Here is a 19718-nt window from a genome sequence, read left to right on the forward strand (position 1 = left end):
CAATGTAAAATGAGTGTGAATAATATTATTACTCATGAGGTGAATAAACAGGTCAAGCCTATGTGCAAGTGTCAACAAAGACGGAGGGAGGGGAGTGTCGATATTGGCCTTGGCTCTCCTCTCTTTTGATTTTATTTATTTATTTATTATTATTTATAAATAGTTAACTTCATACATTTAGGCCAAAATATTTAAACTTGGCCCCGGGCCTAAAAAGAAAAAAAAAAAAAAAAAAGGGCTAGGCCCCAAGCCCTATTATAACAAAAATAATTTTATAATAGGCCACAACTATGATTCGAATGAACCGACCCAAGCCACACCCCCCCCCCCCCCCCCGAAGACTCGGAGGTGGGTATGTCAAGAGTGGAAAATTTGTGGGGCTAAGTAGCCCACCGGGGAAGTTTCCGGCTGTTTCTATTGTAACTACAAAATGAACATTTTCATTCCTGTATATTTTCAAAATTAGGCTTCACAACAAAATTGAAGATGAGTTTTTGACTGATTGTTAATGTTGTACGTCCAAAGAGAAATTGCTGCGAAATTTAATATAAATTTAATCATAGATGATTTTTGAGATCTTAAAGAATGTCGGATTCTATTTTGATTGGTGTTGAGTTGAAAATTGAAATATATTAAGGACCAATTATTCTGTTTATTCTTTGTTAACACTAAATGGATATTAATTTAATCTTTAACCTTAATATATTTATCATTCATGCTTTGCCCACTAGCTATCTTAATATATTTCTCATTTATGTTTTTGACCTTCCAGTAAAGATTTATGGCTCCATCCATGAGCGCCGAAAACAAACTAAACAATAAGCTAATTACAAATGATCCCATTAGTTCCCTTCTTTTTCTTTTTCTTTTTATTTTATTTTTTTAATTTGTGGCTTTCATTTGGTTCAACAAGATTAGAGTTCAAGAGATAAGTGATAAAATTACGAGTGATCAATCCACATTTTGTGAAGGCACAAATGCATTGTCATTACATTTAGGTTCAGATTAAAAGTAAATTATTTATATAACTGATTTACAAGCGATACATAATTATGTAGATATAATAGTTAAAGTGTTATTATTACAATGCGATTCTTGATGGGTATGCCAAAAATTTGAATTCTAAAGAAGCCTTTGAACTTTTTTCATGAAATCAAGGATAGAGAGGAATTGGGGCGAGTGGCTTTGACAGCTAGTGTTGGTGCAATTGGTGAAGGCGAGCAAATTCTTGCCAGGTTACTAAAATCTGTGTTTGTGTCAAACCAATATTGCATTTGTAGCCATTGGATCTTTTAGGAACATTGAAAAATGTTTTTTTTTTTTTGGCATATTTTTTGTATATCACTTTTCTAAATCAACCATTGCATTTTTCTAAATCAGATCAAATGGTTGATTTCAAAAAGTGATGTATAAAAGATGTACAGGAGAAGAGATGTGCATATAAAATGTGTTTCATATGCATGAATTGGACCGACTAGGCCCGTTTAGAATCCATTGGATTTCACAACTCAATGGCTTTCAACGCTGATGCGCCAGTCTTGCGTACATTGCTTCCTACCTGTAGATCTTGGGAAATGCCGCAAAGATGATTCTTCAGCAAGAACCACATGACAGAGAAAGTTGATGAAAGAAGCTGGCGGTAGACAGCTGGTAGCCGGCTGGTTAGAGCACTTACAAGGGCTTTTTTTTTTTTTTTTTTTTAACAGACTTTTTAGCAAATGTTAACCATTGACTAGAGTTTCAGTATGAGAATATTGTATGGTGGTATTCTTTATCATCCACTAGTTATCCTTTGCTTTGTGTATTTGGCATATTAGATTAGATCAATCCTTGTCACTTATAGATAATCATGGTCACAATTCATAAATTTATAATTTTGAATGCGGAAGATAATGAACAATTCGAGCAACTGTTTTTTGAAAGTTTTGGAAGAATACAGTGATACAACAATGGTTGGAGGTTTAAAGTCACCCTAAGTTTTGGGTCTGGAGCATACAATTGCCACTACTCCACTTAATATCGTTTGTGTCTGTGCCATGAACTTTTATCATTTATCCAGATATCCTTAACCATGGACACGCGTTGCACCTTTATTCCTACTCTAGGGAGTCTCGTCAATACCACTTGTTAGAGAGATTGAAATCTTGGCCGGAAGACTTTCAATGAGACCATAATATAACATGTTTGGGATATCACTCTACCTAAAAGTTGAAGACTATGTTATATTAATAGCTTACATTTGTCACATCTTTCTAACTTGGAACTCAAACCTTTTTACCCTCGCAAGTGTGTACTTAACATTTTTGACTTGAAAAACTGTTTAGACCCGCTTGACTCAATCCCAACATTTTTCTATTTGGCTTTAATAATAGAGAAATGCTACATGCATCACTTCCAAGAGATTTTCAGATGTTTGAGTCTCTGCTAGAGCAGCCCCGAATGTAATGAGAGAAGGTTTTGTTCTGACTTACGGGCAGATTTCACTTAGAATTGGCCCGAGGGGCCGGGAGAGGTGGCCGAACCCAGGTGTTAGGATTAACCCAAAGAAGTTTCTCGTTGTTCAAGATATTCCTGCCAAGTTTGGCGAGAAAGGCTTTATTTTGATAGTCCATGGACCAAAGCCCTAGCCCATGATATGCTGTTTGAAAAGAATTTGGTTTATTACAACAAGATTCTTGATGGGTGTGCCAAAATTTTGATTTCCCTCTGACCTTTTTCATGAAATCAAGGATACACACAAGAATTGGGGCCAGTGCTTTCACGTTTGCTGGTCTCCTGAGTGGAGCAGCTAGTTTTGACTTTTGGGGCAATTGGTAAGGGCGACCAAATTCATGACCAAATACATTTGTATTGCTTTGATCTCCATATCTTGCTCCTTCAGCTTCCAGCCATGCCGCCCATCCAACAGGATTCTCTACAATTTATTTAAAGTTCGAAATTTTCAAATTTTAAAGAATTGGATCAAGCCATTTTTTACATTGACCATCGTAAAAAATGATACATAATAGAGATATGATATTTTATCAAGTTAAAAAAAAAAAAAAAAAAAAAAAATCTCATTCCAAAGGATTTTTTCTTCAGTTTTGAAGAGACGCTTTTTATTTATTAAACCAAAACATAATTTTTTGCTCCAAATTTTTATACGACATAAAGTATAAGAATTTGATAAAAATATACTAAATTCTCATTGTTAGCTAGGTTGAATCACTAAATTATTATATACAATAACTCAAGCATTTGAATGGGGTCATACCGCCATAAGTGGCGATAGTTCGGTAGTTTCAAAGGAATTTTCAAGTAGTTAATCATGTACTATATATAATGAGAGTTCGACTATCGAAGTATTTTTCTCTATTCCCTATATGTTTTCGACGAAGCTCTCTTCCTCCCAAACTTTCTGTTTCATTTTTTCCCTCACACGGCTGTAAAACCAGCCAACCTTTTTTTTTTTTTTTTTTTTTTTTTTTTTTTTTTTTTTATTTTGCTGGTCGCAAGTCATGCACGTGACTTGCTTGCTGCCAGCAAAAACAGGGGCTGTCGCCCCTGTTTCTTTGGGCTAGGTTGGTTCCCTACGTAGGAGGGACCACCCAAACAAGTAGTCCCGCTTTATGAGAGAATATCATAGCTCTACCATATGAAAAAAAAAAATTGAAGTTTCATCATGTTACCTCTCTATGATTTCTTTTGGCTATTAAATTAATTAGGAAAAAAAAAAACTTAAATTAGAAGAATATTTTCCAAAACAAACTTTAAATGTAGAGATTTAAAATTAATTAATTACTCTCTCAGGATTTATAACCAGTTAAAGGATTTGCATTATTGTACAGATTTATAAAATTTAAATCATTCATGTTCCCATTTAATCATGCAGAATGCAGCATGATGGATAAAAAAGTTTTACATCATGGGAAATGGGACTACTTTCCACTCGAGTATTTTGCCTAATTGGCTGCCACCTACACCAATATCGATCATTGGCTTGTGATATAAATGTCACAAGTTCTTTGTGAAAAGGAATTTCAATGGCTAATCATGGTCGTTGCCCCTCTTCCCTGTCTTCTTAATGCTTATAATCTCTCGTTGCTCGTTGGTTGAATAATTGCAACTACTCGCTAATCCGAAACCAACCGGAGTCCCAAATCTGAGTGCGACATAGGCTGGGCGCACCAATTCCCCTAATTGAGCAAAATTTTGAAGACAATATTAAAAACAAGTTAAAAAGAAAGGAGTGAAACAATTGAATGTTATGATATATATATATATATATATATATATATTTTTTTTTTTTCAAAAATGATCGATTATTGTACAACTCTTGACACATCTCTTGTTCAACTTTGCCTATATGACTTTTTTTTTTTTTTTTTTTTTTTTTTTTTTTTTTAAAAAAAAAAAATGGTGTCAAATCTTCTAAGCAATCCTAAAACAATGATAATAATAATAATAATAATAATAATAATCGCACGCAGAAGGATAGGAAGCAAATTCACGTACACAAGGTTGTTTTTTTGAATAAGGAAAGGGGTTACGAGGGAGGATCCTTTCCACTCCTGATCTGAAATGAAAAAAGAGTGGATGGTTCTAAAATCGAAAAAGTTGTGTGCTCCCCAACAATAAATTCAACACGAAATAAAACAGTGCAGAAATACATACAAAAGGTAAGAAATGGGTCAGACAAGTGACTCAGTTCTCTCAAGGAGCCGCATAAAGTGGTTACAGAAGCAAAAGGGGACACATATTAAGGTGAATCTATCTGAATCCCCACAACCACAGGAAGAAGGTTGATGCCGAAGATGCACTGTCAGAGTTCGATGTAGGGATTGAAAAAGAGAGAGGTACTAACACAGATCCGGTTACAGAAGTTCCCATTAAATGATCAGACCACATATATATAAGCAAGGAGATAGCAATTCAAACAACTAAGAACTCTGTAAATTACGAAAAAAAAAAAAATACAAGAAAAACACTAGAAAAATAACAAAACACCAAAAAACAATTGCAGTGGTGGAGGGAAGAGGAGGAAAGAGCCGCTGAGACCACGTGCCGGCACTACAAAAAAAAAGAGGCATTTATGGATGGTTTTTTGTACACGATTTCTAAAACCGTGTAGAAAACAAAATTTGCAGACGGTTTTTTCAAAACCGTCAGTAAAAAATTTATTATGGACGGTTTGATTAAACCATCCATAAAATTCCAGACGGTTTTAACTAAACCGTCTGGAATTTAACATTTCTAGACGGTTTTGGATGAAACCGTCTATAAATTTTATTCCTAGAGAATTTTATGGACGGTTTTTACCAAACCGTCCATAAAATTTAAGTTCTAGACGGTTTCAAAAGAAACCGTCTCGAATTTTTTTTCCCTACACCATGTCATCAATCTGTGTGATGCCCCCAAATTTCACCACATCCATCAAATTTTTTTCCCAGCCAAAATCACAACCTTCCGTTTCTTTTGACACCCAAAAACAATTATACAAAGAAATAGCCCCTGAAACATCACAACCATCCAAGACCTAACCTTCGATCGCTTCTGGCCCTTCAAAATCGAGACGATCGAAGCAACCGCCTCAGATCTCTGGTGGCAGAGTCGTCGACGCTCGGAGCTTGAGGCGCATGAGGTTGCGACATTTGAGCGAGATGAGGATGAGCGCGTCGTTGCTGATGCTTGTGGATCTATGGTCGCATTTTAGGGCAAGTTTGGTGATGGCATCAAATCGGGAGAAGAGGGAAGGAATCATAAGGAGGAGATTTGATTGGGAGTTGAGGGAGAGACAGTGATGGCTCTGTCCCTCGATCCGGATCCACCGGCTACAGACGAGAGATCGAGCACCGTTTGCAGTCGCCGGAGCTAAGAGACTGGAAAATGCAAGCTAGGCTCTGTCCCTTGATCCAGATCCATCGGCTACAAATGATCCACTCGTAGTCTTTGACGTCGTCGTCTGTTGATTGACCCGGCAGCACCATTGGCACCGTAGACGAAAAATGAACCTGGGGGCACCTAAACCCTAAACAAAATAATATCATTATGTAATTAATTATATTAATATAAATAAAAAGGGGACCGAAAGCGGGAAAAAAAATGTAAATCTGGATGGTTTGGGACGAAACCGTCCAGAATTTTCTATACGGTTTAGGCCCAAATTGTCTAGAATTAGTTATGGACTTGGGCCAAACCGATTAGAAATTCATTTAGCGAAGTTATATTCTAAACGGTTTTAAACTGTGTCAAGGAAAAAACTGTCTGAAATTGAACCATCCAAAATTTGCTTCTTTTTTTTTGTAGTGCGGCGAGTAGAGGGCGGATGTCGGAGCTGAGGACCGCACAGGGAAGCAGGGAGGCCCAAGAGCATGGTAGAGGGTGGGGGCACGTCCGAGGGCAGGGCTCACAGAGGATTACAGATCTAGTTTTGAAAAAACCATAAACTTCCACATACTTAAGAATCAGCCGGCGAAGAGCTGAGAAATGACAAAGAGGAAGCGGCGTGCAAGGGTCCCGAGGCTGAGGCTGAGGCTGAGGCTGAGCTGCTGAGGTGTTGTTTGACGGAAGAGAGAGAGAGAGAGAGAGAGAGAGAGAGAGAAGAAAAGGAAAACAAAGAGAAGAGGAGGAGGAAGGGAAAGAAATCCATCCCTCCTCCCCTGAGGACAACCAAAAGTGGAGAAAAGACCCTCACAAGGAGGTGGAAAACCTTACTCTTAGAGAGAAGGTGGAGAGTCTCTCTCTAGAAAGAGAGAGAACGATGGGTGTGTTTGTTGCACTCAAGTTCATTTTTTTACATGCCCGCAAGTTAAAATGACCATTAAGTCCATATATAATGTGTAATATTTTCTTCCTCGAAGTCCATAATGTGTATTTTATATAACATCCTTCTTCTGTAAGAAATTGTTACCTTCAAAAGTGCATCTTTAGATTTTTTTGGTTTAGATGTCTTGCAAGCATGTTTGCATTCATAATGGTAGGACTCATGGAGACAAATGGATTAAGAGGCATAGTTAACTCATGCTGTCTTTCCAACATTGGAATCATAACTTTCATAGAAGAGTGATCCACTAGGTGCCATTGGATGCACCAAAATCTAACAATTACAAGTTTCTTTCTAATTGTAGCATCTTTATCATCCTCAATAATTACTCATAGGTCTTCTTTTCGAGAGAGAAATTGTAGATCCATTGTGGAGAGTAAACTTGACTAGTGGTCTCCACTTAAATGTCAACATTTTTCCTCCCTCCAACTACCTCCAACATTAAAATTTCAAAACTATCGACATCTGATTTATAAGAAACATCTTCAAAAGTTTATAACCTAGTGGAAGACTTGGTAACAACAATTAGAAGTGTCTGCATCTTCTCACCAAGAGATAAAACAAGCCTTAGCTTAAAAGAACAATAAACTCTATAGAGTGTTTGAAAAATTATCAGATTTGATAAAGTAGAAGTAAAAGACCTAAACCTAATCCAAGTAAGGAAATGAAAATAATTACAATCCTAGAAGAAGTCTTAATTGTTTAGATAGAATCAAATAAAATCTTCAGCTTGGCGATCTCGGATCGCTCTTCTAGAATATTCGTCATTAATGCACTATTAATGCCCCAGCTGTATACAATCTACTTGTATCTTTCTTCTTGGTCTCGATTGCTTTTCTTTGGCGATCGGGATTACTTAAATTTTCAATCGTTACTTTGGAGATCGATATTATTTCCACGTTTGACGATTGTGATCCCTTCAGTTTTCCGATCACGTACTACTCGAAAGTGTCCTACATTAGTCTCCCTTTCTTGAAAATAACTTGTCCTTGAGTTAATCTTCAACTCTTCTAGGGGCAAATAATCAAAGATGTATGCAACACTGAACATTGAGGATATAGTTAGGTCCTCTAGAAGATCAATGACATATGCATTGTCGTTAATCTTCTTAGTTATTTTGCATGGGCCATACTTTTTGTTCCCCAGCTTTCCTGAAGTACCTGTCGGCAATCACCCCTTGCATAAATACACCATCACAAGATCTCTCTCTCGAAAAACCTTTGATCGCCAATCCTTGTCTACTGTTGTCTTATGCCTGACATAAAACTCTTCTAGATGCTAATAGACTTTTTCTATGGTGGACTTCACTTTTTCAGCTAGATGCTCCATGTCCACATTAGCCCCTGGTAACTTCGGTAGAGTCGCAAGGTCTACTGTAAGTTTCAGAGTCCTTCTATAGATTCTCTCTAACAATGATTTCCCAATGGATCGATTCACCATGTTGTTATAGGCAAACTCGGTCTGAGATAGAGCCAAGTCCCACTGTTTCGGTTTGTGACCCGCAATACAACGAAGTAAATTGCCCAAGGTTCAATTCACAACCTCTGTTTGTCCATCCATCTAAGGATGACTCGAGCTATTGAAGTTCAAGGTTGTATCAAATTGTCTCCCCAGTGTTTGCCAGAAGTGTGAGAGGAATTTTGTATCCCGATCGGAAATGATAGACTTTGGTACTCCATGAAGTCGGACCACCTCTCGAAATAATAGATTGGTCACTAGGAGAGAATCTAATGTATTCCTGCAAGCAACCATCCACAATTACCATTATTGAATCTGCTCCTTGTTGGGTTCTTAGAAGACTCAATACGAAATCCATGGACAGCTCTTCCCATAGTGCTTCTAGTATCGGTAAAGGCCTGTACATGCTCGTGTTTTGTGCTTGTCCCTTAGCTACCTACCAGATTGGGCATCGTTGGACATAATTACCCACTTCCTTCAATTGCGGTCAGTAATATTGATCCTCGACCAAAGTGATGATCTTGTCTTTTACAAGGTATCCACCTAGACATCCACAATGTAACTCCCGAATGACTTGTTTCCGAAAGGAACTCATTGGAATCCAAAGTTGATTCTCTCGTAATAGATACCCCTCTTGAATATGTATCTCGGGAATCGGTTGCCCTAAATGGTAACGTCTCCAGACTTCTCCAAAGTCCTCATCTGCCTCATATAACTCTTTTAGGCACTCAAACCCTATCACTGTAGCCTTCATGGCGATCAACAGTGTAGCTCAGTGGCTCAAAGAGTCGACTACTCAATTCAGCTTTCTCGATTTGCGTTTTAAGAAAAATGTGAACCGTTGGATATAAGAAATCCATCGGGCATGCACCCGATTATGCATGGATCACGTCGAGTTTCTCGGGTTTCGTTCCCATGTTGATGTCTAGACCTTTCCAATTGCTTCTTTGCTCGGGTGGTTAGGCTAACGGCTTCCGTCAAAGTGAAGACAGTGTGTATAGATATCATGTCTTGGATTGCTAAATGTAACCCTTCAGTAAATTTGGCCACCTATTGTGTTTCTCCATGAGATCATTTCAGGAAAACAATCGATAAAAGTCATCGACATACGCTTGGACTGTGTGAGGTCCTTGTCGACACTCTTGGTATTGCTAGAACAGTTGCTACTCAAAGTCCGATGTTAAAAATCATGCTTTGAGGAGCCACTTCATCTTTGACCATGAAGTCACGAGCCCTTTTCCTTGTCGAGCACACGATATTTTTAGCTCTTCCCACCAAGTTGAAGCTCCTCCTTTGAACTTTTAAGTCACCAACTTCACTTTGTGTTCCTCGGGAATACTCTTGTATTCGAAGAATTGCTTTACCTCCATCACCCAATCTAGGAAATCTTCGATGTGAAGATGTCCATTGAATGTTGGAAGGTCAATCTTCATCCAGTATTCGCGGGATTCCTCCCTACTGTACTCTTGACACATAGGTTGCTCTCCACAAGCACCCCTATAGCTAGCGACTCCGGAGGCATTCCCCATACCACCAGCAACATCGTGCTCGTAACCTCCTGCACCTCGACGTCCTCCACCTCTATGATCTGATCCAGCGTTTCGACCGAATACCCTTTCAGAGAAGTCCTCATCGTCACTGAAGTCATCATAGGTCGGTGGACGATTTATGGGTGCATGACAATGGTGATGAACGGGCCTCACCCGGATCCCATCGTCATCATGGTATCATTCGTGTGAATTCGAATAGGCCTCAGTTGCATTCGCTCCAACATCTCCTACAACCGCTGGCCTGTCTACTACGTCGTTTGTTGGAACTCCTGGAATTCGACTCTTGAAAGAGGCTCCCTTTCACAAGCGGCGTTGTTAGGGTGATTGTCGCTGTTGCACTAATTGGCCATTGATCAGGATAAAGTCTGCTCAAATACCAACTGACGTAGCAGAAGACTTGGTAACAATAATCAAACGCATCTGCGTCTTCTGACCAAAAGATAAAATAAGCCTTAAAGTTTAAAATAATAATAAACTCTGCAGAGTGTTTGAGAAATTCTCAAATTTGATAATAATTCAATGGTTGTCGATTACATGTTACAATCTTTGATATTTATACTAGAACAATTCTTGCAGAGAAAGTAAACTTAGTCCTACTAGCAGAAGTAAACCTAACTTAGTCCTACTAGCAGAAGTAAACCTAACCCTAGTAAAAGATGTAAATTGAATCCTAGTAAGGAAAGGAAAATAATTACAATCCTAGAAGAAAGTCTTAATTGTTTAGACACAATCAAATAAAATCTTCAGCTTAGCTGTCACGGATTCCTCTTCTAGAATATTTGTCATTAATGCGCTATTAATGCGCCAGTTGTATGTACACAATCTATTCTAATCTTCCTTCTTGGTCTCGATTGCTTTTCTTTGGCGATTGGGATTGCTTCAGTTTTCCGATCACTACTCGGAAGCATCCTAGATCAGTTCCTAGAGAACACTTCGGGTGCGATGTAATCCATGGTTCTATTAGTTGCTGATACTTGGAGCACAATTTGACAATAAAAGAATTAGAAATTTTTGAATGAAATTTTCGATCATCTAGGAAAATGTCATGAGGCTTGATATCAAAATAAATGATTTGTTTGTCGCACCTTTAACAAAACGTTACGCTGATATTAATGTCGATCTTGCAGTTTGTTCCAACCAAGGAAATTATTTTTAGTGTCCGCTGAAGATATAAACTTTTAAAGTGAATAGTTAGGTAAAAACTCATAAAGCAGAGATCGTAAAAATCCATCAACACATAAGCCAAGCCAACTAAGCAAACTACATTAACATGATGAATCATGCTCATTATCTCTACTTCATTTATGAGTTCTTCCCCCATTTTCATTGCAAGTGTTTAGAATCTGCATCACAACATATATTTCATTTGAACTTCGTTCCATAGATCACCTAACTTCTTGATAAACTGATTTGTGATCCTTTCCATTTCGCATAGGAGTATAGATGAGACATATCATTGACCAGGAATAGTTCACTTTCTAGTCCTCATAATGTTTTTAGTTCTCCCTCCTGGCCTCAGCTCTAATATCAGATCATTAGGTCATGATCATACTTTCTTTTTTCTGGAATTCAAACTAAACTTCTGAGGGGCCTCATTACATGCCCGCAAGTTAAAATAGGAAGATAAAATGATCATTAAATCCATATTGCGTAATGTTGGGTGGTCTTGGGCCTCTCTCAACCCCAAAAGCTAGCTTATGAGGTGAGGTTTTCCTTCACACTTATAAACTGACCACCCAACCCCTTTCATAACTGATGTGGGATAAATCTCATCAATCTCCCCCCTCACACATCGTGCCTAGATCAGTTAACATTGACCACTTCCACAGATTGGGTTGAGATTTGTTGTAACCTGAGCTCTGATACCAGTGTTGGGTGGTCTTGGGCCTCTCTCAACCCCAAAAGCTAGCTCATGAGGTGAGGCTTTCCCTCACACTTATAAACTAATCACCCAACCCCTTCCACAACTGATGTGGGATATATCCCAACACGTAATATTAAACATAATGTGTACTTTAACGAAACCGCCACTAAACATTCTTCTTTCGAAAGAAATGATCATCAAACGTGTGTAGTGGTACTACTGCAACTAAAACGATTTTCACTTTCAGATTATTTCACAATTCACAGTAGTTTAAGAAATCAACAACTAAAATACACAGGAAAAGGAAAAAGGCAAGAAAAACAAGCAAGTACTTTTTTTTTTATAACAAAGTCATTATAATTTGATGCAAGGAATTAACAACTATAAGTCCCTACATGATTGCAATATCAGTAGTTCTAATAGATGAATACAACATGATTGCGTCCTGTATGATCATTACTCTTGTTCTGGGATGACATCTAGCTTTTGGCTTAGATTCATTCTTGTTAGATTTGTTGAGGCATGGTTAATTGATGCCCTCCTTCCAACATTTGAATGACAACTTTCATGGAAGGACGATCCGTTGGGTGCCATTGGATGCACCAAAGTCCAACAATTGCAAGTTTCTTTGCAATTTTAGCATCTTCATTATCTTCAATAAGGACTCGTAGATCTTCTTTTTGTTCTAAGAAATCGTAAATCCATTATGGAAAGTAAACTTGACTAGTGTTCTTCACTTTAAGGTCATCATTTTTCCTCCCTCCAACTATTTCAAGCAATAAAATTCCAAAACTATAAACATCTGATTTATAAGAAACATTTCCAAAGTTTCTAGAGAACACTTCTGGTGCGATGTAACCCATAGTCCCCCTGGCTATAGTCATGGACACTGCACTCTTATCTTTGGAGCACAACTTGGCAAGACCAAAATCAGAAATTTTTGGATTGAAATTTTCATCTAGCAAAATGTTATGAGGCTTGATATCAAAATAGAGGATTTGTTGGTCGCACCCTTGGTGAAGATAATCAATTCCTTTCGCTTGCCAATAGCAATGTCTTGCAGTTTGTTCCAACCAAGCAAATGTTTCTTAGTGTCGATTGAAGATATGAACTTTTCTAATGAATAATTTGGTAAGAACTCATAAATTAAAGCTCGTCGAAATCTATCAGCACAGAAGCCAGCCAAGCGAACTATATTAACATGGTGAAACCTGCCCATTTTCCCTTCATTTATAAATTCTTCTCCATTTTCTTTTGAAGTGTTTAGAATCATTGGTAGCGCGCCAAGCGGCTACGTGGATTTTAAATTTATAAGTTTACTACTCGCAATAGTATGTATCGATTGTACTATAGTAAGAGTGATCGAACCACAAAGATTATTGGTTGTTTTGCATAACGGAATATTAAAGAGCGTATCTAACTTAACTTAAAGATAAAAATAAAAGTAAAGGTTGTAGAATTGAAGCTACAACAATATAAAGTGAAGGAATGAAAGCGGAAAATGAAAACAAACTAAGAGAAAAACTTAGGGTATTGATCTTATCCAATCCTCCACCAATGAAATGCTTAAAGTCTATATGGATCTTCCTAACATGCTTGATATGAGCGCGTAATGGGCGTCAACCATTACGACGACCTCGACACGAAAATACTTTCGTTAAGACGTAGTTATAAAGCACCTAGTTTTACATTAATCTACTCCACGTAAAGATTACACTATAATTGAAAAACATTTACTCTACTAAAGGTGTGGAGTGACTAATGCTCCCTAGCTTACTACTCTAAAACACATCCCAATAAGCATACAAGATATATGAAAACCCTAACTAGGCCACAATGATAAGGTATCTAGTTTCACACCAATCTATTCCATGTAAAGATTAAACTACAATGGAAAGACATTCTATACTACCAAAGGTATGAAATGATCGGTGTTCCCTAGCATACCCTATAAGGTGACTCTAATAGGTAGTCATACATCAAGTCATATAGAACCATTGCAAAAGACATCATTCTTGTTTCCAAGAATGTTGGTTTTATTCAAGACTTCAAGAAAAACTCATAGACAAGTTAATCTATTTTTCATGAATAATTGGATTGGAATATTGATATTAAAACCTTTTAGTATGAGTTTTGATATCCTCTAGCCCTCAACAATCATCAAACATCTAAAGAAAATCATAAGAACCTCAAGAACACTACATGTTTTTGGATAGGATTATGATCAAACCCTAAGAACTAAATTAGCTAGACATGAATTTAAACTAATCTAGGCATGGAAATAAATGAAAACAGTAAAGAAATCAAGAAGAAAATGAACTAAAACAATAAATTAAAACTTCTACAATTCGGATACAAGAAAAGGAAGAAGAAAACTAACTAGAATATGAAGAACAAAGGAAGAACAACAAGGAAACAAACTCTCTGGATTTCGGTCCAGAGAGTAGCATCTAAGTAAATGAAAATACAAGAAATTAAAGTGATACACCTGAGCAAATCCGAATAAACCCCAAAAGATGCATGTTCTAACCTAAATTCCTAATCTCATATATATAGAGAATTGGATTTACAAAAGACCATCAAGAGTTAATCCTAGCCGCACAAACAGAGCTGGTTGGCGTCCATTTTTGTCCACAAAATCCAACTTATGATTTGAATTGCATAAAGAATGCAAAGATCTGGAAATATCTGATTTTCTGGAAGACGGAGAATTCGATCGATCAACTTTTATTTCGATCGATCTAACTTTCGATCGATCCAACTTTATTTCGATCGATCGAACTGCCTTGGCCAATTCTTCAACTTGCAGGAAAATGACTAAAGTACTCTTGATGTATTTTCAGGTCTAATTCAAGTGTTTTGAATTAGATTTCAACTAAGACCTGAAAATAAGATATAAAACAAAACTACAACAAAACGTTATATATACAATACGAACTAGGTCTAACAAATACAATTTAAGGGGTCTTGAATCGAATAATTCAAGACTTATCAATCATCTTGACCGCAACATGAATTTCATTTGAAAGTTTTCCTTTGAACACTGTTTCATAAGCTCCTTCACCTAACTTCTCGGTAAATTAATTCGTAATCCTCTTAATATTGGCATATGAGTATCTAGTGGGCTTGAAGTTTTTGTAATCCTCCAAAAACAATTTGATCTTAGCTTGATTTTCTTTTTCTGCTTTGTCATAGCTGTAGACACGGTAAAGAGCAAAGACTGCTAGTACTAACAGAAATGAACCAAAGATGATACCTGCATGTTAAATATTCATAAGTGATCAAGAACTTCCTTCTCCCGAGTAATAAAAACTTCAAAGTGGCTAGTGGACGACTCACCAGTAATCTTTAACTTCCCTAATACGCCTGTTAAAGATTTAGCAAAATTAGATTGACATTGTAAACAACAGAAAATAAATAATTGTTTGGTGAATGAGAACCGTACCTTGACTCCAGATACTTCTAAACCTGTAAGAGGTCTTAACGTGCTATATATATGCAATGATTTTATTTTTGGGTGGAAATGAGTGTAGGAAATTAGCCGTTGCATTGGAACTAATTAAGCATTACCAAACCAATATTGGCTTGGAACATGAGAGGAGTAGAGAGGTGGAAATTGAAGACAATACCTTTAGTATCTTTGGGGAAGCACTCCGTTTCTGATTCATTGCTATTACTCTTCAATCTACATCCCATGCCCTTCACTTCACAGTTTCTGCACTCCGGTCTGGACCAATACAATTGCAGAATTTTATGATTACCGAATATTAAACCGCATGAAATTGATGGAAGAGTATACATCTTTTTACAAGATGCTATGGGCAAATCGTTGATGTCAGAATCGGAATGGAAGGCACGAACTTCGTGGCTTGGGCCACTAAGACAAGAGATCGCATAGTCGGCTTGTCTTTCTGTTGAGGAACAATTGAATAAGGCGTAGTCCTTTCTGAATAACTCTTCTTTGAACAGGAAAGGCGAGGTAGACAAATTGAGTCTTCGAAGCTGTCTAGGAAAGCAATGATCAGGGTCATATACTTCAATTACCTGAGATTTGTAGTCAATCTTTTTGACAATGAACTTCACAAAAATGGGCAGCTCGAGCACCGTGTTGTTTACATCAGTGCAGGATAAATTAAACCCAGGATACCCACAGTGGTGTGACTGGTTGTTAAGTTGGAAGGGAAATCGAATGGCTAGGCCACGGCCTCCTCACCGAAATTCATCACACCCATTTTGGCATTCTCCAAGGCCTACGACGAAAACCAAAAACAAGAAGAAATATGAGATTGCCATGCCTAAGCAAATATCCATGTCGGAGGTCGGGATGGTTACTCGGCCTAAAATATTTAATTCCTGATGATGTCATCATTGTTGGATGATATCATCATGACATCATTGTTGGAGGCTGTAGCTTTGCCTTTTTTTTTTTTGGCATGTTTTTTCTTTTCAAGACGACAATAATCACAAGAGCAGAGTAGTATTGTTGCACTCCAACAATCATAAACAGTCATGATTGTACTGTTGCACTACACCATCCCTTTTCGTTTTTAACTTTAAACTGTGACTTTGTCAGCAGCTGTGAAAGCTATATGAGAAGAAGAGAAAAAAATAAAAATAAAAGATTCCAGTCCTCTCTCTCTGACACACAATGGAAGGACGAATGGGCATTGTTGTTATACTCACGGCTCAAATTGTTATTGTAGTACTTTTAAGTCTATACTTTGTTTTTATATTTCTCAATGATGGTCATTTCTGTGATCCTTCTTCCTGCGGTGATATCCATGACATAAGATATCCCTTTAGATTACAAGACGATCCAGAAAACTGCGGTGACCAAAATTATACCCTGTCATGTGAGAACAACCGTACAGTGTTATACTTACATGCCGAAAAGTACTACGTACGGAAAATTAATCACCATAACTACACAATCCGAATGGTAGACTCTGGTATTGATCAGGTATCCATCCCTCGTTATTTTCTAAACCGCAATAATTTTAGTTTTGGGTCATGATATGTCCCGTATCGACAAGGGAGATATCCTAGGGAACTAATATCAAGGAGTGTGGTTTTCGTGATGTGTGAAAATCCGGTGAGTTCGCCATTCTATTTGGAGACTTCTACTTGCTTTAGTATTAATGGATCAGAGTATTCTTCCATCTCTTCCAAGATGTATAGATATGTCAAAGTCGGCAGAACGAATGCATCGGATGTGGAGGACTCGTGCCAAATAGAGGGAATGTCTCTGACATCGTGGCCAGGAAATGATGACAGACATGTTTCCTGTTCAGACGTCCACAACGTATTGGTATATGGTTTTGAGCTTTCATGGCTCCAAGTTATGTGTGAAAGAAGCTGCGGATCAAGACAAAATTGCTACTTGGATGAGGCGAATCATGTTCAATGTGATCAACAGTGGGGTATATCTATAGACTAAAGTAGCTTAGCATTATAGTGACTTTATTTATAATTCCAAGTTTGCAAAATCTGATGTTATTGTTTTCTTTGTCAAAGCAGGATCCCTCCACCTATACCATGCGTACTACGGTGAGGTTTTTCTCTCTTGAAATTTTTTTTTGAAAGATAATATAGAATACATAGTACACTTTCTTTCTTTTTTTTTCTTTTTTTTTTTCTTTTTTTTTTTTTTTCAGCTTAAATTCAATCGAACTTACATGCTCTAAAGTCTAAACAATGAGTAATATGAGAAGGAAAAATCACAAATTTCTTAAGAGATAAGCTTCATTTTTTCTGTGATAACAAAGCTAGGATTAGTATTCTATGCATATCTGCGCATAAATTCAATTATAACGTAATCGAAATCTTGTTTACCAACCTCAGTACCTAAACAACAGTGACAATCAACAAAATCAAGCTGATCAATGAATTTAACTTTCTTGTTAATTAGCATCGCAAGGGAAAATTGTTTTAAGTTTTTGATCAATTAATTGCTAATTAATTCATATTTTCCATTCTGTTGCAGTTTTTCTTCGGGGACTAAAGATCATTGGTAAGAACTTGTTTCTCTGCTTTGATCTTCTTCAATCTTTTTAAGAGATTATTCCTTAAAATGTGAAACATGAAAATAGTTTGAACATGCAGATAGACGTGATCGATGAAAATATTTATGACATTTACAGGAAAAATAGAACAGATCCCATGCTTAATTACAAGTATTTAGGAAGGAGATTAATTGCAAGTTGTTACTAATTTTTTGAATTAAAATTAAAGGTTCTGACATCAATGCAGCAATAGATTAATTTGTTTTCTTCTAATTACTTCAATGTTCCTGCCCAGGAGTATACAAGGCCCTAATAACTGTAATAGGGACTCCATGTGTGATTGCGTTTTTGATATATAAATGGCGTCGAAGACATTTATCTATGTATGATGCTATTGAAGAATTTCTGGAAACCCACAACAACCTCATGCCAATAAGGTACTCTTACTCAGAAATTACGAAGATGACCAAAAGTTTGAAGGACAAATTGGGTGAAGGAGGCTATGGCACTGTTTGTAAAGGAACGCTTCGAAGTGGCCGTCTTGTAGTTATAAAGATGTTAGGTAAATCCAAAGCTAACGGACAAGACTTTATCAATGAAGTTGCAACCATTGGAAGGATTCACCATGTTAATGTAGTACAGCTTATTGGATTTTACGTTCAAGGGTCAAACCGGGCTCTCATATATGAATTCATGCCTAAAGAGTCTTTGAATAAGTACATTTTCTCGCTAGAAGAAAGTGTTATCCTAAGCTACAAAAAAATATATGATATTGCTATAGGTGTTGCTCGTGGGATTGAATATTTACATCGAGGGTGTGACATGCAAATTTTGCACTTTGATATCAAGCCTCACAACATTCTTCTTGATGAGAATTTTACTCCTAAGGTTTCGGACTTTGGTCTTGCAAAACTATATCCAGTAGATAACAACATTGTTTCTTTGACTGCAGTAAGAGGGACATTAGGATAACAACAAATCTGATGTTTATAGTTTTGGAATGTTATTGATGGAAATGGCTAGTAGAAGAAAGAACTTAAATGCATTTGTAGAGCATTCAAGTCAAATTTACTTTCCTACTTGGGTCTATGATCAATTGTAGGACGGAAAGGACATAGAAATGGAAGGTGCCACAGAGGAGGAAAAGAAAATGATAAGAAGATGATCATAGTTGCATTATGGTGCATACAGATGAAGCCAAGTGATCACCCTTCAATGAACAATGTCGTAGAAATGCTTGAAGGAGAAGCTGACTGTTTACAAATGCCTCCCGTGCCTACCCTAACATCGCTAGAGAGACCCATAATGAATACTACAGAGAATTCAAATCAAAGTTGCTCATCCATTCAATCACATGAATAAGATCAATCAGCTCAATTTTAAATGGAAATTTATTTTTGTCATATTGTTGAGTAATTAGTTTTCTAATGCTTATTTGATAGCACAAAGATGCTTGATATTTATGTATAGTAACTAAGAGTTCATTTGATTGATGATAACTCTTCTTATTATATCATTTTTGTTTTTATTTTTCGGATTCTATTTCCTCATGGTTAACCATTGAATAGAGTTTCAGTTTGAGATGTCATGGTGCTATTCTTCATCACCGACTAGTTATTCTTTGATTTATGAGTTTGGCATATTGGATTATTCTAATCCTTGTCTCTAAGAGATAATCATCATCACAACTCATAAATTTATATTTTTGAATGTGGAAAACTACGAAAATTCGAGCAACTGTTTTTTGAAAGCTTTGGAAGTATATAGGAATACAAAGACCAAGTTGTTTGAAAACCAAATTATAAATGTAAGGACATTGGGCCTCGGAAACCACAAGAATACCTTCGAGTATATGAGCGACTTCCCAATTTTTGTATTACATATATTTTTATTATTAATAAAGTTGTTTATTTTCTTAGAATTACAAAAATATTGGGCATTAGATATTTTTTTATAAATATAATCCATAAGTTACATTATATTCAGGGGTGGAACTAGAGTTTTAGGTTTAGGGTGGGCAAAAAAAAAAAAAAAAAAAATCT

General features: G+C 36.8%; 1 protein-coding gene and 1 pseudogene across 1 annotated transcript; one reads left to right on the forward strand and one right to left on the reverse strand.

Annotated features, from left to right (window-relative positions):
- Positions 1-12180: 12180 nt before the first annotated feature.
- On the reverse strand, positions 12181-15985 carry LOC133881284 (rust resistance kinase Lr10-like; annotated as a pseudogene).
- A 766-nt stretch (positions 15986-16751) lies between these two features.
- Positions 16752-18648, forward strand: LOC133881285 (rust resistance kinase Lr10-like). The gene is made up of 4 exons (XM_062320211.1): positions 16752-17094; positions 17192-17221; positions 17658-17684; positions 17972-18648. Exons 1-4 carry the CDS (start codon positions 16752-16754, stop codon positions 18646-18648), a joined length of 1077 nt encoding a protein of 358 aa, XP_062176195.1.
- Positions 18649-19718: the final 1070 nt, after the last annotated feature.

The sequence above is a fragment of the Alnus glutinosa genome, chromosome 11 (assembly GCF_958979055.1).
Source record: "Alnus glutinosa chromosome 11, dhAlnGlut1.1, whole genome shotgun sequence".
Lineage (NCBI taxonomy): Eukaryota > Viridiplantae > Streptophyta > Magnoliopsida > Fagales > Betulaceae > Alnus > Alnus glutinosa.